Source organism: Catharus ustulatus, chromosome 3 (assembly GCF_009819885.2).
Source record: "Catharus ustulatus isolate bCatUst1 chromosome 3, bCatUst1.pri.v2, whole genome shotgun sequence".
In the NCBI taxonomy this organism is placed as follows: Eukaryota; Metazoa; Chordata; class Aves; order Passeriformes; family Turdidae; genus Catharus; species Catharus ustulatus.
This window is the reverse complement of record NC_046223.1, coordinates 109,579,864-109,600,440: the sequence shown is the minus strand read 5'-3', so window position 1 is coordinate 109,600,440 and position 20,577 is coordinate 109,579,864. Positions and strand designations below refer to the sequence as shown.

The 20,577-nt window shown below is 36.5% G+C and overlaps 1 protein-coding gene across 7 annotated transcripts in view; it reads left to right on the top strand.

Moving 5' to 3' along the window:
• The window catches only part of PUM2 (pumilio RNA binding family member 2), a 68,117-nt gene extending 48,054 nt beyond the window's left edge, over positions 1 to 20,063 (top strand). For 3 of the 7 annotated variants that reach the window (XM_033054660.2, XM_033054659.2, XM_033054665.2), the window contains 9 exons: positions 3,102 to 3,338; positions 9,495 to 9,762; positions 10,308 to 10,437; positions 12,012 to 12,146; positions 12,399 to 12,536; positions 14,210 to 14,335; positions 14,878 to 14,999; positions 16,258 to 16,450; positions 17,132 to 20,063. In XM_033054660.2, coding sequence (XP_032910551.1) covers positions 3,102 to 3,338; positions 9,495 to 9,762; positions 10,308 to 10,437; positions 12,012 to 12,146; positions 12,399 to 12,536; positions 14,210 to 14,335; positions 14,878 to 14,999; positions 16,258 to 16,450; positions 17,132 to 17,263 — 1,481 coding nt within the window. In that variant the 3' untranslated portion in view covers positions 17,264 to 20,063. The remainder of the gene's footprint in view (positions 1 to 3,101; positions 3,339 to 9,494; positions 9,763 to 10,307; positions 10,438 to 12,011; positions 12,147 to 12,398; positions 12,537 to 14,209; positions 14,336 to 14,877; positions 15,000 to 16,257; positions 16,451 to 17,131) is intronic. The other 4 variants (XM_033054662.2, XM_033054661.2, XM_033054664.2 and 1 more) reach the window with 3 other exon arrangements.
• The last annotated feature ends 514 nt before the right edge of the window (positions 20,064 to 20,577 follow it).

Here is a 20,577-nt window from a genome sequence, read left to right as displayed (position 1 = left end):
GGTCAGTTCCAGTGCTTTGTCCAAAGCCCTCAGCACAGAGAGCACATGCTGAAATCTTGCAGTAGTATCCAGGGTGATTTAATTGGCATGGTAGTTTGCACAGGGAAGCAGGAACCCTATGCTTTTGCAGTTTGAGAAGTGCTGATGAAAGGTGCTATCTAAACCTGAAATATTTTTTAGTAGTATTATTAGAATATTATTAGTATTATATACTAATAAATTATTAGTATATTGAAAGTGCCCTTCTGCCGAGTATAAACTGTATGTGCCCAAATAGCCACTTAAAAAATGCTTCCTGGTTATTTATTTATTTTTTTAGAGTTGTGACCTGTATGTATATATGAATTCAATTACAATTAAGATGAGCACTTAAGTGGTATTCATGCATATTGAGGCAAATTGAAACAAGTTTGATTTCTTATGTGCCAAGGTTTCAACTTCTCTGTAACTCCTGTTAGTGTGTCAAAATGGTTGAATTTCAGTAAAAATATAGCTATGAAGACTGATAGATGGCAAAACACATTTTGCCCTTATGTTTTCAGTTTTTGCAGGGAGCAAAAATAGCTGCAAAAATGCAAAGGTGAGCATGTTGTAGCTTGAATGACTGAACAAAGTAACAACTGAAAGCGGCAAACATACCATATAAATGACTATGTACTTAGTCTCTGTTCTTTTATAATAAAGTTATTCATACTCAATTTAAAGGTTTAGGTACATGATGATAAGTTACTGCAGCTTAACAGGTATCCAAGAATTAGATCAACTGTGGCAGATTTCCAGATGGTGCCTTCTGGCTTGTAACAACTGTAATGGAATTGGATTAGCTTAGAGAGGGGGGAAGAGAAGTAAGCTAATGCAAATTATCTTCTGGGTTTTGGGAGCTTTGCTTGTGTGTGTGAAAATGCAGCTCAGCTGGTTTGTGGTAACTTGTTAAGCTGCAGTAATTTAGCTGAGTAAGAAACCCTGAAAGATGGAAAAATAACAATCCATCATGTAGCATTGTATTAACATTTATATGGTTCACTGAGCCAGAGCCTGTAGAGCTGGTCTCAAAGCTTGAGATTTCTTTCAACTGTTGCTTTAATTTGTTCTTCTGGTTTCTTATTCTCAATCTCCTTGCCTAGTTAGTTCAGTATCTTTTCCTTCTGGTTTCTCCTCTAGTATGTCTTCCTTCCCAATTTCTAGGCAACATTTATCTCCTCCTTCCCTCCCCCTCCTAAGTATGTTTCTGTTTCTACTTGTACTGTGTGATGTTCTTATCATCAGCTTACTATTCCAGTCTTTTTGCCCCACAGTCACATACACCTTCTACAGCCTAACTTTTCTTCAGATCTGCTTTCTTCTCATCCTCAGTCCCACTGAAAGTGCTTGCCAGTTTTTCTTGCAGTCTCTGTTGGCTCCTTTGTCTTGCTTTTCTCTCTTCTTCCTTCTGGTTTCCTGTTTTCTCTTTTCCCCCCTCCCTAGTCTACTTCTTGTGTTTGGCTTTTGTCTCCCCTGCACTTGAAATAGAAAACTTCCTTTCTGCATTGCCTCATGGGCCTTTCCAACACAAGGTGGAAGCTTGGACAGCAGTTTCAAAGTCTGTTTTTGACATGGCACACTGCAGTTCAATTGCAGCCACAACCTTAATCAGCCATCTCAGACGTGCTGTGTATGGTCAGGAGTTGAAGTTTTCAGCTATGAGTCTGTAGCAGATCTGTGCTGACCTTGGATGAACTGTGATTTTACAAAGATTTTTAGTTCAGTCTAAGAGTGGGAAAATAAAGGTCTCCTGTTGCTGGCATATTTGGTCTGAGTACATGAAAACATCAACCTCTCAAAGAGGTGGCTAGATTATTTTGGTAAGGATAGAGCACCTTTCTTTGCCAGTATTTTTGAAATGGCAGTGTTTATACAGAAGTTCTGTTAAAAATTTTGTCCAAGCACGTTCCTGCCATGAAAAATATTAGCAAGTTGTTAATGTTATGAGAAGACAAATTAGTGTCTTAAAATGGGAAGTTTCAGGAGACCTTTATATTGTGCCATGCTGCCAGCTTTAATAGCAAGGTACTTGAAAAGGATAAAGGTTATGGAAGTAAAAATTCTGACCTTTTAAAGTTGAAATAGTCAATAGTAGTAATCAATTTTCCAAATTTAGTTTAAGAAATATGTTTGTTATTAAAATATCCATAATCTTGGTTGGGTTCATGAGTATAATAATGTTCAGGCATTCTAGTTTAATACTTCACTAGTATGCAGCAGATACTAGAATTTAACATTTCTAAAAACTTTTTATTGTTCTCCTAATTTGTCCTAGACTGCTCATCGCCCTGCTCAACGATGCGGTGCAGGATAACCAGTCCTTCACTAACACACTGTTATCCAAAGCTCTAGTCTAATTTGACTTGCACAAATACTAGCAAGTATTTACACTGATAGCAGTAAAAGCACGTTTTTAATTTCTCACCTAATTTTTCTATCTCTGCTGTGCTTCTCATCTTCTTTCTTGACCTATTCCCTCTTTATAGTATCTTTTCAAAACACTTCTTTGAGAACCATAATTCTCATAGGGAATTTAAAGTAGTCATTTTTTTCCTACAGGTGAGGGGTTCACAAATGAGGAAGTTTCAGAAACAGCTGAACAGCAATATAAATTATTTTGTGAACCCTTAAACAACAACTTATTTCCTCTAGACTTTTTCCTGAAATGAGTGTCACTGTCTGACTAATAATTTATGGTGGAAAAAAACTTACCAAATAATTTAGTGGCAATATTTTTAGAATCATTTATTCTATAAAGTGACAGTGTAATCTGATCTTATAAATTCCGTATTTGTCCCAAAGCCTGAAGTCAGGCATTTAAAACAGAGTACTGCAATGTTACTGTGAGAAGTCTAGTGTGAAATGTTGAAAGACATGGATGTTGGTGAAATTACTTGCCAGTGGTATGTTTATACCCACTTAGATTTACTTAAAAGCATGTGTGGTTATCACAGTAATTGTCTTTGTCATAACGATTGCTGTAATTATTGTGATCGCATCTGTTGTTGCCCAGCTGTAGTTGGGGATAGGTTTTATTCAGTTGACACTGTGTAATTAGGGTCTTTTTATTTCTTCTTCAGTTGGCAGTTCTTCAAGTAGTAGTGCCACAAGGAGAGATTCTCTATCTACTAGCTCTGACTTGTACAAAAGATCTAGTAGCAGCCTAGCACCCATAGGGCAGCCATTTTACAATAGTCTGGGATTTTCCTCCTCTCCAAGTCCAATAGGCATGCCTCTGCCAAGCCAAACGCCAGGACATTCACTTACGCCACCGCCATCACTTTCATCACATGGATCCTCATCCAGTTTGCATTTAGGTAAAAAAAACAAAAACAAAAAACCAAAAAAACACTTTTTGTTTGTATGTGTGTATGTATTTCTATGTGTAAAATATATGTTGCATAAGAGATGTCACGTTACCTTTGCTGTTAAACAGTTTTGTAATGAAGAGGGGCCATTCCTGAAAGGTGAAGAGCACGTTCAGATGCTCATTGATTTGACAGTGGAGGGCACTCAGCTTTTGGCAGTATCGGGCCAACAACTGGTTTTTCTTCCCTTGCAGAAGCCCAGTAGAGAGCCCAGTAAGAATTATTGGTCCTTTTTCTATTATGTTTCCACAGTATGACAAGCAAAGGTGCATTATTTTTGTTTCTCCTCTACTGTGTTACCACTTTAAGGACATTTTAGATGATGTGTTTGAGTGAAGTGACTTTCATTTATGTCTCTGCTGTGATAAAGTAGAAAAGTGAGCAGTGCTCTCTCTCAATATAAAATGTATTGAAAGGTGATTTTTGAATCAGTCAACCTCATGGCCCAGATGTTTTGCCAGGAAGACAGTAGTTTATCACCAGGCTGATGGAAGGAGACAAAAGAAAAGCATTTGTCAAAGAAGTAGCAAAGGCATTATTAGTGGTGGCTCTCTGTCACTGGATGTATTTTTTAAGGAATGCTGAAAATTCTCAAATTTTTTTTTTGGTCAATGACATGGGAGCTCAACCTTTCTTGAAAAGAAAAAAAAAATTCTAAAAATCTATAAAAACCTCACCACAGTATATAGTATATTTAGTAGATAATGCCTCTAACCTGAGGTTAACTAATACAGTTTTTATTTCCTGCTGCAAATATTTGCAGTCATTTAATTTGGATGCTAAAATCATACAGTGTAACTGCATGTAATTCAAGATTGAGTTGCCAGCTGCTCCAGTTCCATGCTTGCAATAGGCAGCATGATGCCCTATACTTCTTAGTGCAGGAAAAAAAAATTAAATAAAACAGGAAAAAAATATTTAAATGCCTACCAGGATACACCTTAAGTGAGAAATATGTGAGTGATTTGTATAACAAGGTTAAATAATTAAAATATATTACATTTGCAGTACAGTATCCCCTTCAAGGTTAAGTGCTGAATACCCAAAATAAAACTGGGCAAGGGGATGTTTCAGCACATTTTATTTTTTTTTACTTACCTTTTTTCCTTTTTCAGGTCTACAAAGTGCACCTTTGGGCTGAGACCAAGCATGGAAAGTTTCAGCCCAAATGGAGGCTTTTGAGAAAGTTCTGAACATCTGACAATGGGGTTATCATGGAAATCTTTTTCTTTCTTTCTTTTCAAAGTACTCTCACCATAGTTTTCATAGTACTGAAAACTATACTTAAACCAAATTTTGGAAGGCATTATCTAAAATTTAAAACATTCAAAGTTTTGTTTGTTTCACATTTGATAAATGTTAAGACTTTTTTTTCAGTTCTGAGAAAATAGGCTGTGATCAGTATAGAGGATTGCCTCTATCTGCAGAAATTGCTAAATACTGACTTTGACCCATTTTGAACTGTTTGGCAGTGTGAACTAAGCCTAATAGCTTGTTAAAACCATGTACTAGATCAGTGTGTAACTGCCAGAATATACAGTTGTACTCTGAAAATTGACACAACCTTGTTGGCTTCCATGTGTCCTCTTCATCCTCCAAGTGAAGTGGACCTTGATTACTGATAAACTTTTTGATATAATAAAAAATCAGCCTGAAATTTGGAAATGGAGGTCTTTTATGTATTGCTTTCACAAAAAATTCAGTAATTTTTTTCAGCCTTTCTGCTCTGTGCCATATTTTTGCACAATTGCATTCTGAGTGCACCATCTCAGAGTTTAAGACTGTTTCTGCAGTTAATTGTCTGTCTTGTTATATTTATTTTGGTGTGTTCATCAACTACTCTTGGAAGCATGTTTTGTTCTCACATACAAAAAATAAAAACAAAAATCAAAGCTTTCTCACCAAGTGAGAAGATATAACTGAAATCAAACAGGGAGTGTATTTTAAGAAGGGTATGATTATCATGCAGTCACTTTTCAGAGTAGAACAACATTGTAAGTTCATGTCTGCATGCAGTTTCCATTGGTATTCTGATAATGCCTGTCAAATGCAGCTCTCCCTCCACCTTCCAAACTTGTCCTGCCTGCTTGTATCAACAGGTTCAGCTAAGTTTAACTCTTGTTTTAAAATGGGCATCAAACTCGGTTGCTCCTGTTTCAACCACCAGAATCTAGAGCACAACACTGGGAAAGGGTGCATGGTTTTATAACCCCTTTGTCAGACACTGCTGCAATTTGTAGCTTAAAAGAACAATTTCCCTTTTACAAGAAATTTGTGATATTTTACTGTTTTTATCTCTTCTCACCAACTTTTATCCAACATCCTAAAATAGGAATGTGCTGATGACTTTGTGCTAGTGTCAGTTTTCCTGTATTTGAAGGGATTTGTCAGTTGTCTGTAACTGCTTCTTTACTGTAATCAGTTGGAGCAGTAAGGTCATGAATTTGAACTACCCTTTCACTCCCAAGTACAAGGAGCTGCAAGAGGAAGTGTTATTCCATTGTCATAAAAAAATCCTTTCAGATTGGTAGTCCTTACCCTGTTTGATGGTACATTGCAGTATTTTAAGAGTAGAGTTTTGGTATAGAGTAGGATTTCTAAAATCTGGGCTTTTGAAGGTAATTATTTCCTGTGTGTTGCGAGCCAAGCTTGTTAGCTGTTGGGATTGATATTTCATGTTCAGAGACTCATTCTGGGTAAGAGTAAAGGCCCCTTGGCAAGGCAGTTTGGGGAGCTTTGCATTGCCTCAGCTGTGTCCCTCCTCTGTAGGGCTGCAGTAAACCAGTCATAATAAACATGTTTATTGATTCCTAAAATATACAGAGATATGTGTAATTCGATTTTCCGTATAAAGTGAAGCGTTTAACTTAGGATGAGATGAAGCTACTTTTTTATAGATGAACAAATACTTTATAGAAAATGAGTTTAAAGCATTTGTTTACATGTATGTGTGTTACTAGAAAATACTGCTGACATATATAAGTAACACTGCAGTAGATATGTTTTCTGTCTCTATTAGAAACAATTGAAAAATACTTTGATAAACACTAACAGACTAATGCTGTCAAAATAAGTGTGCCTGGATCTAGTTTTTAATGTTTTTTTCATGTTTTCCTTAACATTAAATATGTTAAGGAGTCAATAATTCAACATGCTTTGTGTCCTTGAACCTTAGGCTCTGATTTAGATGATCTATAGCCCCTTTAAATCTCTCTACCTTTTCTTCCCTGTGGATTAGCCAAGGGGGTTTAGGCTCAATTAAACTGTAAAGCAACTTAATATTTCTCAGTGCTTTGGAGAGCTTTGTTTTATGAGATCAGAACTGATAGCTAATTGATTGTCTGAAGAATGAACAACACCATTCGCCAAGAGTTTGGAATTGTGTGACTATACTGATGTCTAATAAGTATTTTAATTTTTCAGTGCTTAATTCAGTAGGGTATGTTCCCCAAATAGTTTACAAGACATAGGCTGTTACTTTCCTAGTTTGGTGAAGAAAATAGGCCATTGTACTCACAATTATGTCAGCATGTAACAAGTACCTAAGATAATATGCCTTTATTTGGGAGTTCTACTGGTTTTCAAATCTGCAGAGTTGCCACTGAGCCATAACATTGCTGTTATTAATGGTTATGTGAAAGTAAAAGCTACTAATTAAATTACTTTTTTTATATTAGTGTCCAGTATTTTACAAGGTTCTCAGTACCACAGGTTCTTCTGGCCACAGTGGATGTGCTTTCTTAATACAGCTTTCCTGTATTATTGTCCTGCTTAACATGATTGTCTGAAAGAGACTCACAGGGTAGACAGGAACCTCCCAGTTGTAGCATAGTTATTTTACAAGTCTTAAAAGTGATAGTTCCCAAATTAGACTGAAAAAAGATTTAATTCTGAGCAGACAATGTATATTACATATATATAGCATATTTGTTAAAAGCTACCGAGTTTCTTAATTTCTATTTTAGTTGCTGGATGAATTGTTGCATTTAATTTACAGAGATGAAGGTTCAGTTAAAAAAAACAAACAAGCTGAAGCAATTCCTGATTCACATGTGCAATTCTGTGACTCTGTGTTGACTTTGAGCATATGATCAAAACTGCCCTATTAGTTTCTGGCACAGAATTGAGCATGTGATCAGTGGAGTAATAGAGATGTTGCAACAGGCAAGTAGCCTGTAATTTCCTTTCAGATGGGCTCTGGTGCCCTCTCGTGATATTAAATAGTGTTACTGCACAACATGTACAGGGAAGGCAGGATTGCACTGTTGTACTTACATAATCCAGATGAGAAATACCATTGTTTCAGCTGCATAACGTTTTTTGTTCTTTAGAAGTCCATTCCTAGAGGAGAAATTATGGCAGAGCATCATTCTGCACACTGCTTCACCTGCAGAATGTTGGGGTTTTTTTCCCTTTTATTAGTACCATAGTGTTTGTCAATGGAAACAAAAAATGGTAGTTACAAAACGTTGATTTTCCTGGCTGTAGAGAATTAAGAGGCTTTAATTTAAAAGAAAACCCAGTGTTTTTTAAAAGGTATTGTGGGACATAAAGTATTTATTGATGTTTATCATAGAATTTTAAGACTAATTATAAAATAAACACTAATTATTTCTATTTTAGGGCATAATACTATACAGTGCAATAAGTATGATACTTGATGTGTCTTGCAGAGCACTAACATCTCAGATTCTGGTACTAGAATTTGACCTTTTGAGAAAAATAACTTTACCATTAATACACTGCCAGTCCACTGTAACACTGTTGTTGCCTGGCCTTATAAATACTTGGAACCAAAAAAAGGCTTGGCTGGGGCACAGTCAGCTGGGGATTTTTTTCTTTTTTTTTTTTTTTCCTTTTTTTAATTAAGTTTTTAATAGAGCACCATTCAAACAGCACATACTGCAATTTGTTTTAAATTCAAATGTAGATATTTATTCTGTTGACTTTGAAAAGGCTTTAATTACAATGTCACTTCCTAGACAGGGAGACAAAATGCTTTCCTTTTCCAGTTCATAGTCATTACTTTTAGGGAGTGTTTAGTTTTTTCTTTCCTTAGTTTGATTTTAGTAGTAGAATTGAGATTTCTACGTGGGAATTGTCTTTGAGTATTTCTCTTGTAGTATAGTAAGAGCATCCCTCTAAAAAATCATACAGTAGTTGGGAAAGATGCTTTGGATGTTTTCTATGATAATTGCTGCCTGTTGTTAAGTGGAGTGGAGAGGCCTGCTGGAGGAGTTCAGAGTGCCATGAACTGATCAGAGAGTAGGGTGTGAGGAGAAGTGCACAGGACTGTAGAGTGACAAGAGCTGTAGGTGGAAGCACTAGCAAACAGGAGTATGACCTAGACACAGGAAAGCAATTCAGTTCTTAGAAAGTAAGGAAGGATGAAGTGAGAATGATGAGTGTTTGTGTAGCAAGGAAAGACTGTTTCTAAAAGGAGCTTCAGTTTGATATATCTGTGGTTGATTGATAATTAAATAGAGCATTCTTAGTTACCTGGTTTGAAATTTGACATATTTAGTGCTGAGAAGAGGAGAGGTACCAGATTGAAAGCCTGGGATGCTGAAATCATCAAGTAACTTGCAGGACAGGTCCAGCTCGACAAGAGGCACTACATGTGCCTCCCCAAAAATGCCCTTAACATGCTGTAAGCTGGAAAGGTGTCTCAGTAGGGACTGAAGGGTAGTTCAGATTTCATGGTCTATTTTGACACAATTGGCTAATTTCAAGACTACTAACAAGGATATAAGCCAGTATGACTTGTGAAGTGGAAATCTGCCCACTAAGCTTAAGGCCCACCCAGTCCTAAAGTTTCTGTAAGGCTGAGTGGGTTCTCACTTTACCTGCCTTGATATGTTCTTCTAATGACATTTCTTTCCTGGTGCCCTTCAGATAAAATAAAAATGAGGAGGAGAATGGTTTTATTTATTGCAAGATAAAGCTATCTAACTCCTCCAGCCATAATGAGGTAAATAAAAATAACAAGACAACACCGTTGTTTTCTTTGGCTCCAGGGTGTATCCGTAGTTTTAGTTTCACTTGCTGTTTTTACTGTTGCTTATTTTCCTCACGGCTGTCACTGACAGAGCTGCTTCCTTGTAGGAGGACTGACAAATGGTAGTGGTCGCTATATTTCTGCAGCCCCCGGCGCCGAAGCCAAGTATCGCAGTGCAGCGAGCACCTCCAGTCTCTTTAGCTCCACCAGCCAGCTCTTCCCTCCCTCGCGCCTCCGCTACAGCAGGTCTGACATTATGCCTTCTGGACGCAGCCGACTGCTGGAGGATTTCAGAAACAATCGTTTCCCTAATCTTCAGCTAAGGGACCTTGTTGGACATATTGTTGAATTTTCCCAAGACCAGCATGGTTCTAGGTAATTATTATAGGAATAGTTAGTAATATTTTGCTGCTTTGATATTGTTTTATTAGCATCAAACTTCTGAATGAGGTGCTTGTCATTTTAATTCAAAGCATCTTAATTGGAGCGCACACTCTTTGGCTGACCTTCTCTAAGAAATTTCCTTGTAAAAGTAGTATTCATTTAGCTGCCTGTAGAAGTTCTTAGTGTAGAAACAGCTCATAACTAAACTTGTAAACTCTAGTATTAAGGTATCAAAAAGGCATTGATTAAGAAAACAAAATATGTGGATCTGGAATGTAAAACTATTTTTGTCAGTACATCATCAGGTATTTAGTTACTGTTATTCTTTTCATCTTTAATGCTTTTCAAATGAAAGTTTTCAAGTCTTAATTTTACTAAAATATATCCTTTTATATGCAAAGGCACTACTTTCATTTTAATAAATTTTACAAATGTTGACTGCTTTCTTTAGAGTGTTGAAGTGTCTCATTGAAACAGTGTTTGAGAGGTTTTCCTGTTGTTAATGCAAAGCATAATGTACCTTTTTTTGCACTTAGATTTATACAGCAAAAGCTGGAGCGAGCTACTCCAGCTGAGCGCCAGATGGTATTTAATGAGATCCTGCAAGCAGCCTATCAGTTGATGACTGATGTGTTTGGAAACTATGTAATACAGAAGTTCTTTGAGGTAAGCATAGCACTAAGTGTAGGATGGATGTACAAATGAAGTGCTGTAAATCTGGTTAATTTTAACTGGTCTTTTCCTTAACACCATAGCAGAAATTCTACATGACTTCCACAGAACCCAAGTGTGTAACTCTACATAGGTATTTTCTGTTCTGTGTCCAGTGTTTTTTGCCATAATGGACATGTTTCTCCTTATGCCAGTGGTGCAGTGTTGGTGAACACTAAATGCACAGGCTGCACACTGAGGCTTCACAAACCTCTGAGCAGCATTAAAGAGACTTTCAGCAGATGAAAGGGAACATAAATATTTGAAAGATGCTTTTTATTGGTTACTGCATAATGGTACAGAATGGGTCTGGAAAATGCCCTTGTGCTCAGACAGCTGTGTGGACTTCATGTGGTGCTGTGTATGTGGAAATTCCCATGAAATGTATTGAGGCAGAAGAATTTTGAGTAAAGGGTCTCTATCATAAGATACATCCAATATTACTACAACTAGTATTTAAAACGGATTTGTTTTCTCTTAAAAGCTATGTAGTAAAAAAAAAAAGAAAAAGAAAAAATGCTTTATCAAAGAATTACAAGATTTGGCTGCAGAGAGAAGAAAAAATACTTGTGTCCTGGGAAAAGTTACATGAAGGAAAGGTATCTAGTGTAGTGTACTTTAAATCAAGGACTGTACTGAAGTGTGGAGAGAGGGTGATGCTGGAAAACATCTAGTAAGAAATAAGATACTTGCTGTACTTGCTGTAAAGAAGAATGTAAGTTCTAATAATCTATAAAACAATAGCCTTACTTTTTGCTTCTTTTTAATTAACCAATCAAACTATCTTCTGTAAAGTATCACTGACATATAAGATCTTGATTTTGCTTAAGGGTCATGATTTGCTATTTTTTCTGTAATGTTAAGTTGGATGAATACAGAGTTAATCATTGTTAGTTGAATGTTTTCATCTTAGCTCTGCAGAACACTTCCCAAGGAAAAAAGTGCACATGGCCTTACTTGTAATAGGGTTTACTGTATAGGTGGCCAGGTCAAGTTGTTGCTCAGGCTTTCTTCAGAGCTGACTACAGGTGTGGAGTTTGACAATTCTCAGTAATGCTGCAGGAATATTGCTGTACCACCAGCTCAATGTCCAGGTGGTCACTTCTGTGTCCTCTTTTACAAGATGTGAGATACGCTGTACAAGTTTTGTGATAGAAAATCTGATTTGAATTCATACATAATAGTGACCTGTGATCATTTTGCCAATATAATTTTTTTGAAGAAGTGGTTTATTGCACTTAAATATTCTTACAGACAGACAAATATAAACTATATTGATTTCTTCTGTTGTCTTTCAAGGTAATGCATTTGATAGCAGGTATGTGAACTGGATATGGAATATTACAAAATGTTGCATTTAGAAAATAAAAGCTTCTGGTAAATATCCCCACCAAAATACAAAGTGAAAATTATTAAATATTACAGTTAAGATATATTACAAATATCTTGAAAATGCTTACTCTGACATGTAAATTCTAGCATGCTGCAATATATCTTCATTTGTTAACAGCATATTTATTTTCTTTTAGTTTGGAAGCCTGGATCAAAAGTTAGCCCTAGCAACACGCATCCGTGGTCATGTTCTGCCGTTGGCCCTCCAGATGTATGGCTGTCGTGTTATCCAGAAAGCACTCGAGTCAATCTCACCTGACCAGCAGGTAATTGTAAGTTAGAGCAATGCTTTTTAAATTTTATTTATTTGTATTGTATCTCTCTTTTTACTTGATTAAGTTGTTGATTATTCCCTTCATCATGAAATATCCTAAGGGCTAAAATAGTTGTTTAAATGAAAGTACTGGGGTACACAGTTAACACCAGTGAATATGAAGGTTGGAGTCAGGATGAAATTAAATTTTTCCCCATTTGAGGTGGGGGGAATGCCATCATAAAGACAAGGTTAATCTTTTTTTTTCCAGAATGAAATGGTGAAAGAGCTGGATGGCCATGTTCTGAAATGTGTGAAGGATCAAAATGGAAACCATGTGGTACAAAAGTGCATTGAGTGTGTTCAGCCCCAGTCACTCCAGTTCATCATTGATGCATTCAAAGGACAGGTAGTGTCAGTGGTTCATTTTCTCTTTGCAGGTTGCTTAGACTTCACAGAAAAAGATTTGCAAGTCTTTGTCCATCTTTTGCTTGTACAAGATAGTATTTGCCACTTTACACTCAACTTATTTTAAGTAGAATGAAAAAAGGGATGATGCCAAGGTAAAGCTATTGGAGAGACAGTTAACATGCTGTAAAATTATGAATTTGTTGGAGAGGAGGCTCTAGAAAGACATGTTTGGATGTATTATAAATAATAATAAATATTTATGTAACATAAATATGTACAAGGGACTTTGCATGCCCAGGCTTTGTGTTTGTGTTTTGTGATAACACCATTTCACATTTCCTTCACAACTCTTGGCAGGGCCATTTTTGATATAATAACATATGTGCTCTCTAGTATATATTTTTCATTGAAAATTACATTTTGTCTTGTTGCTTGTATTGCACGTGTGTCTGTGTTTCCAAATGGATGTCAGTCCTTAAGGAACTGCAGTGATGAATTTCACTAATCTGTTTCCTACATATGGACTAGAGAGGAGTGAAGGGGGTGTGCTAGTTGTTTACTTCAGATTGGGGTTTTTGTTTTGTTTCCAAAAAACATTATTACTGCAAGATTGATATTGTGCTGCAGGCTAGTGAATGTGCTGCAGCTAAACAACATTTTAATCCTCTGAGACAAGCGTCAACTTTTATCGTCTTGAGAAGAATTGTAAAAATCTTACTAACTTGGCTATGTAACTAAATTTTACTTTAATGGATGGCCAGATGTATTTCCTAATAAAATCTACAATATCTTTCTCATTTTACACAACAGCAATACCTGAATTATTGTTGCCCATAGTACTAAATTGCATACCAAGGTTTCTAGAGTTCAGTTTTTTACACCAAAAAATGTGTAAGAGGTACATGAAGTGCATTTTTTAATCTGCAAATAGAGCCCCTTGACTAAAGTGTGAGTTTTTTTATGTACTGAACATCCATCCTGAGCACCAAGTAATTATATATAGAAAATAGTAGCTGACATGAAATGGCAAATGAAAAATGGCACACTTATTTGATACTACTTATCGTTTTCTCCTGCCTGCATCATTTGAGTTGATGCCTAATCATACAAGATTCTGTTTTCAGTTCTAACCAACACTGAAACTTCTGAAATTAATCCCCAAACCACAAAAGGAGCTTCAGGAGAGGCAAGCAGAAGGAATAAGCAAGAGTTGGCTGTATGTTTTGAGTATTTATTTACAAACTTTCTATCTGTAATTGTGAGCCTGTTGTATATCCCAGAACATGAAATTGGTAAAAATCAGCCTCTGTTATTTAATTCCTTTTTATAAGCGTCAAAGTCTTAAAATTTGAAAATAAAGTAAAAAGGAAAACTTGGGAGGTTGAACAGCACTAAGGGTCATACTTCCAGGCTTTCCTTTGCAGCTATGTAGGCTGGAAACATTGTAATGAACACTTGGGTTCTTAGTTGTATGTTTTCTGGAGTCCTTGACACACACAAACCTGTTTTTTCATCTTTATCTGACTTTTGCTGGAAATGGAATTCTGGTCTTGGCAGGCAAAACTTTTTTTAATGGTAGTTGGTATGTTCAGTTCCATTTTGAATGCAGCAATATTGCAATAGATATGAGCTTCAGTTGGTTTAACTTCAGTTTGCAATCCTGTTTTCAAGGTATTTGTGCTTTCAACTCATCCATATGGTTGTAGAGTAATTCAGCGTATTCTGGAGCACTGCACTGCTGAGCAGACTTTGCCAATCTTGGAAGAACTGCATCAACACACAGAACAGCTAGTGCAGGTTGGTGCATGTATGCTCATTTTTAATGCACTTTAGAGTTTTTGTTGTTATAATTTATTCCTATATCCTAGTTTAAATGCATTTGCCTCTCTTTAGTTTTGTAGACATTGATTTTTTTGTTTTTCTTTCCTTCCATAGTTTTAATGAAAATGAAGTTGGGAGGCAAAGAAGATACAAAAAGTATTTTTCTTACACTTTTGACTGTAGCTTGGTGTTCAGGGGAATATTACAGCTGTTACAAAAGTATGATTAAATATATTAGTATATTAAATGTGAGGACTTCTTTCTTTAAGAGGTTAAAAGATACTGTAGCAAAGCACTGGTTTTGCCTATTTACATTTTTCATGTAAAATTTGTGGTCCATTAAGTAATTCTTGATGAAGTATTTTTTGCATCACTTTGCTTCTGTAATGTTGCCATTGCTGTATTTTCCTTATATCCATGCAAATAGTCATTTCTTACTTTATGCTCATGTACAAAAGCTGTCTGTATTTATTACTTGGTATGAACACAAAAGAAAATTGAAGTCATCTTATTTTCAGGATCAATATGGAAATTATGTTATTCAACATGTACTGGAGCATGGTCGTCCTGAAGACAAAAGCAAAATTGTTTCAGAAATAAGAGGAAAAGTTCTAGCTCTGAGTCAGCACAAATTTGCCAGGTATTGCCCAACTTTCATATACTAAAGATTCATAAACCTTGTAAAGTTGTAATACTGGATTTATTTCTTGTGTTACAAAAGGGATACAACAATTTTTTTTCTTGTTTATCTTATGTCCTGAAATTCCATATTTTTATAGAGCTGAATGATAGTGATATTTTATACTAGTTTTGGGGAAGGGAAGATGTAAATGTTCTGTAGTGAAACAAAGGTTCTGTGGGTTTATGAGATGGCTTTTGTTCACTTTGTGCAAGTGCAGGGAACAGGTTCCAAGTTTTCATATGAAGACGCCCAGAGCCAGGTGAAAAGCTCTGCTGGAACTTGAGTGATGTGCTCATGACAATAAGCTGGGACTTGCTGACTCTCAATCTAGCCTAGCAATTTGCAAGTATAACAAGGCTAGCTTTAAAAAGTGGTAATTCAGTCTGACAAATATTTTCTGCCTTAGAAAGTCTGAAAGATTGCTGTAGGAGGCATGAACTATTCTGAAATTAGAACCTAAAACTCCTTTCGTGCTTTTTGCTGAAATATGAATTGTGTGCCTTTTGCAAAGGAAAAATGCACCTCCAAATTCATTCTAGTGATTTAGTGAGACTAACCTTGTCATCAAAATAAAGTAGAAATGAACTGACATTATGGGGGCATTTGTTTTAAAAGTTGATACCAAACTAGTTTATTTGAACTTTATTTTTCTTTGCCTGAATAGAGCTCTTCATAACCCTCTAACTTGCTTTTACAAATTTCGGACTGGGATCATTTTGCTATGTTACAAGCTTTGATGGCCTTTCCAGCTTCTGAAAAAAAACTGGAAGGTCAGAGGTTTGCTCTACAAATTAATATTTGATGGAATTGCTGATGTAGGCATCCTGAAAAGTGCATTTATTCAAAATGCAAGAATCTTCATATCTGGCTTTCTCTGTTGTGTCTTCAAAGGACCCACAACCAAAATAAATGTGCTAGAACACATCTGTAGCCTGAAGTCCAGTATACCTATGTAGGTTCAGTTGAAAAGTCTCTCCTACAAAATAATCAGAAAATAACCTTTTCACATGGATGAAATAATAAGTGAAAATATAATCCTGTAACTTCCTCAATCATTAGACTGGAGATTTGGAAATGAGGAATTGATGTGTTTGCAATACGCTTTTTCTGGCATTAAGAACTGTGAAGAACTGATAAACTTCCAGATGGATTGATAATCATTACCTGAAAGAATGTTACACCTCCAGTCCCCTCATGGAGCTGCCTTGTCTTTCAGCAACGTGGTAGAGAAGTGCGTGACCCACGCGTCGCGCGCGGAGCGAGCCCTGCTGATCGACGAGGTGTGCTGCCAGAACGACGGCCCTCACAGTGCCTTATACACCATGATGAAGGACCAGTACGCCAACTACGTCGTGCAGAAGATGATCGACATGGCCGAGCCCGCCCAGAGGAAGATCATCATGCACAAGGTATGTGTGTGCATGCTTGGAGTGATTCCAGAATGTGCCTGTGCCAGCTGTTCTGCCACAGCACCTTTCCCTGCAGATGTGAAATTCAACACTTCTGTCAGCTAGAAATTGATGTATAGCATGACATTCAGTGGAGCTTGGTAAAGCAGAAAACATTCAGGTCTCTGAGCATTGAGCTAAGAAAGGAAAGTTTCAATAGTTGGATTTCATCTCCTGTCTTTGTGCCAGCTTTTATGTGAAAATACTTTTAACAGGAAAATGTATCTGTCATCAGTATTAATATAACAGAAGAATTATGGGTTTCCCTTTTAATTTCCTGGCTATGGGTATAAATCCACTCTGCAGTTCCCCCAGAAGAGATCCCCACACTTCTAGCACACAGAGAAGTGTGCTGTTGCCGTAATGGCCCAAGGCTATTTAACACAGAGTCCAGGATATTCCTGTAGGAGCTCTGTTTCTCACCATCAGGGCTCTCCCACAAAGTACTGCTTCCCTTTTCCTGCAACAGGAGCATCAGTTATTTGATGAGTCAAAATCATCAGTTTTACATCTTTCTAGAAACTTCCAGCACTTTGAAATACAGGCTTCTGGCATAATTTTGCATAATTTTTTCAAAGTGTAGTCACCTCTGCTTAAAAGTGTGGATGTTAAAAAAAAAACCAAACGTATTTCTTATTACAGATTCGACCCCACATCACGACTCTGCGTAAATACACCTATGGCAAACACATCCTGGCCAAGCTGGAAAAGTATTACCTGAAGAACAGTGCTGATCTGGGGCCAATTGGTGGACCACCAAATGGGATGCTGTAAAAGACAAAGAGAAATGGAAGAAAAATTAAATTGTGAATTATCAAAACCTACAACTTAACTCTAAATGTTCTGATTTTTTTAAATCTATTTATTGACTTTGTTCATCCATTTGTAAAATTTTTATTCTTGTGTATATTTTTGGGGAGTGAATTGTTTAAAAAAAGAAAAAAAATATCTCCAGCCCTGATCCGGAGACCTATCAGATTGGATGGCTGGCAAAGCACAGAATGCCTGTATATGATGTAATTGTATCAAAATAGCTGTCACATATTTTGTAAATTTTTACCTTGTAAAGTCACTGAAATAGTTTTTAAAGGGAAAAAGTACAGTATTCTTTTAATACACTGGCTTGCAATCTGGTAGGTCTACCCAGCATCATAGCACAACAGGTTTATAGAGTTGTATATAGAATTAATCCTTATTTTTCCCTTTTGTGTGAAGTCTTTTATACCAGATTAAAATTGATCAACTGCATAAACATTATTTAACATGTTGAAAAGTTAAGTTGTATTTTGGTGGTTCACAACATCCTACCCAAATAACAAGCAGGGCACAGCAAATTAAAGTAGGAAAGAACAAAACAATGGAAACTTTAAAAGACTAGTTTTTGGCACTTGCTGTGGATACAGGTTTTTTTAAATCATGCCCTAAGGTTTTCTCTAGCGATGTATTAAAAATAAAATGCTGTATATACTTATATATTTAATTGTTGTACAAGGTAGAGGGATTAAAATGATGGTGGTACTTCCAATCAACCAAGTACTCTGTTGGAAAAGGAGTGAACCCTGTATTAACTTTACAGTCAGTTTTACAAGGCAGGAAGAGTAGAGATATGTATTTTTTTATTTTGCATATAGAATTGTAAGGATTTGAAAGTGTTGAGCATTTATTTTGCTTTTTCACTGTAGATGCAAAAAATAGGTAATGATAAAGAGAAGGGGCCACTGAAAAGTAAACTTGATAGCTCAACATTTAAGCATGATTGATTAAATATTCAGATAGCTTTTTGCTTCCTATAAATATATGCATTGTATACGTGTAGTTAATAGGTGTAAGTTTACAGTTTGAAAACAAATCTCTTGTTTCGATGTTTATTACAAAGCCTTGCTAATTTAGTAGTGATGCTTACCTTGGTTGTACAGATGTACATTTGTAAACCTTCATGCTGTAAATGTAATTTGTTTTACTCCTTTTTGGGACAAAAATTTGCATTTTAGTGTATATTCATATCCCCATTCCCTCCTTTCCCCCTGGCATATAGTGTTGTATAATGTAAATTTATTTCAGCAAATCAAGAGTGATTTTTTTAAAATTCTATCTTTATATGGTTTCAAAAATATGAACTGGCTTTCTTTTTATCTATTGTGAGAAACATTATGTTTTGTTTATAACATAGCTGTTGAATCTGTTCATATGGACACTTTGGGAAATCAATCTGTTCAAATTTTAAATCAGGATCAATAAGCATAGTAAGAAGTGGACTGAAATATTTGGTTATCACAGAAACCAATGCTTCTTCCATCTTAATAAATGTGGCATGAATTTTTTGTACAGAAGAGTACTGTATTTTTGAATAGCCTTCTCGCAGCGTAAAGCAAATATGTATGATACTGTCGATTTTTTTCTCTGGACATATGACATTGTAACAGTAACATAAAGATGATGTACATATACAAGCGGCCTTATGTACATTTCCCAATGATCTTTTTAAGGCAGAATTGTGACCATATGTGTATAATTAAAATCCTTTTTAATCCTTTGCCTATGGAAATATTTTGGAAAAAGCTTACTTTGTATATTCAGTTTCTGAAAGATAAAGAAAGTGCTTTGTATGTTGTTGAAGTAAGTATTTTGTGTAAAATGTTCATTTGGATGGCTTAACCTAAAGTTTTGATCAACATGGTAGTTTGAAAACAACGTCTTGAGCATTGATCAAATAAAAGGCTGTTTTGGTAGGGGTGTGATCATGAGAAAGAAAATAGTAGTGGTATGAACTTGTATGAGGAATTCTGTCATGTTACTGTTGATACCAGGGTTACATAACTGTTACTAAAGCAGACATCTGAGGCGCTGCGTTTCTAATGGTAGTGATAACTCCTTAATAGGCAAATGGGAAAGTTTCTTCTGGCCTACTTGCAGTGCTTGCATGAAGTGAAGCAGTAGGCCTCGTTATTTTGAGTAAGCACAATTCTAATTGCCAAGTAGTTTTTGCATGGCAGTTCACAAAAACTCCTCCCCAGAGATACCAGCCAGAGCTTTCCCCTAGTCGCCCAAAGGATGACTTCTGAGCCACTTCCTTGGACACATCAATTCTCCTCAGTGACTATCTTGATCTTTACCCTGTGTACCTGTGCCGTGTGTTACAATCCACAGAGCTGTCATTCCTTCGACACGTAAGACAGTACGTCAGGCTTTCGGGGATGTCCAGGCAGAAACTCTTCATGTCCCTGTACTTTGTCCCTGCAGCACTCATGCCATGGTTGAATTTAAACAGTCCTGTAACTGTCATCCTTGGTGCTTTCAATATCTTGAGTATAATCTTCCACTTGCTCTCCTGAGGTCATTTGTGCACAAATTCTATCCAGGAACATGAAAATCACTGGATTTCCTTTCAACTATTGTAGGGTTTGGGTAGAACCACTAGACTTTTTGCTCAAGTATTGCTTTTTGATATAGATTGTTTACGGACCAGTTTGATTAGGTTTGACTCCAGGTGGCTCGTATTGAATAATGTAATGTTCACGTGTATATACTGTAAAAATCAAAATGAAAATGTGTGAATAACACTGTGTGAAATATATCTGGTCTTGCGTTTTTCCTGTAGGAAACCAGCCATATTCTCAGTTGTGACTTGCTTGTGTCTGTGGAGCTCAGCTTTGGGAAGGTGCTCGCTCACTTGTTCTGATGGGAATTGGGCAATTATTGAACAACTCTGGATTAGGTAATTAAATTTTCAGAGGGTAGTTTTGAGCAGCTAAACCTTCCTGTTTTATACAACCTCTTTACTGATGAGTAGTTAAGGCTACAGCCTGGTGACAGTTTCTTCATCCATCCCTGAATCCAGGATGAGTTCTGGAGCATTTGAGATAGTTAGCTTTCAAATGAGAGAAGTTGTTAGCTCTCTGTGGCATCCCTGGATCCACACTCATTTCTGTTACTGCCCAGGAGGTTTTTCAAAAGACCTTTTTTAGCTGAAGGTGTGGAGTGAAGTGGACTGACAGCACAGGAAATGAGCCTGGTGGGAAATAACTCACCTAAGGGGCCCCTGTGGATAGAGCAGTCATAATGCCCATCCCTCCATCCCTGGCTTTTCC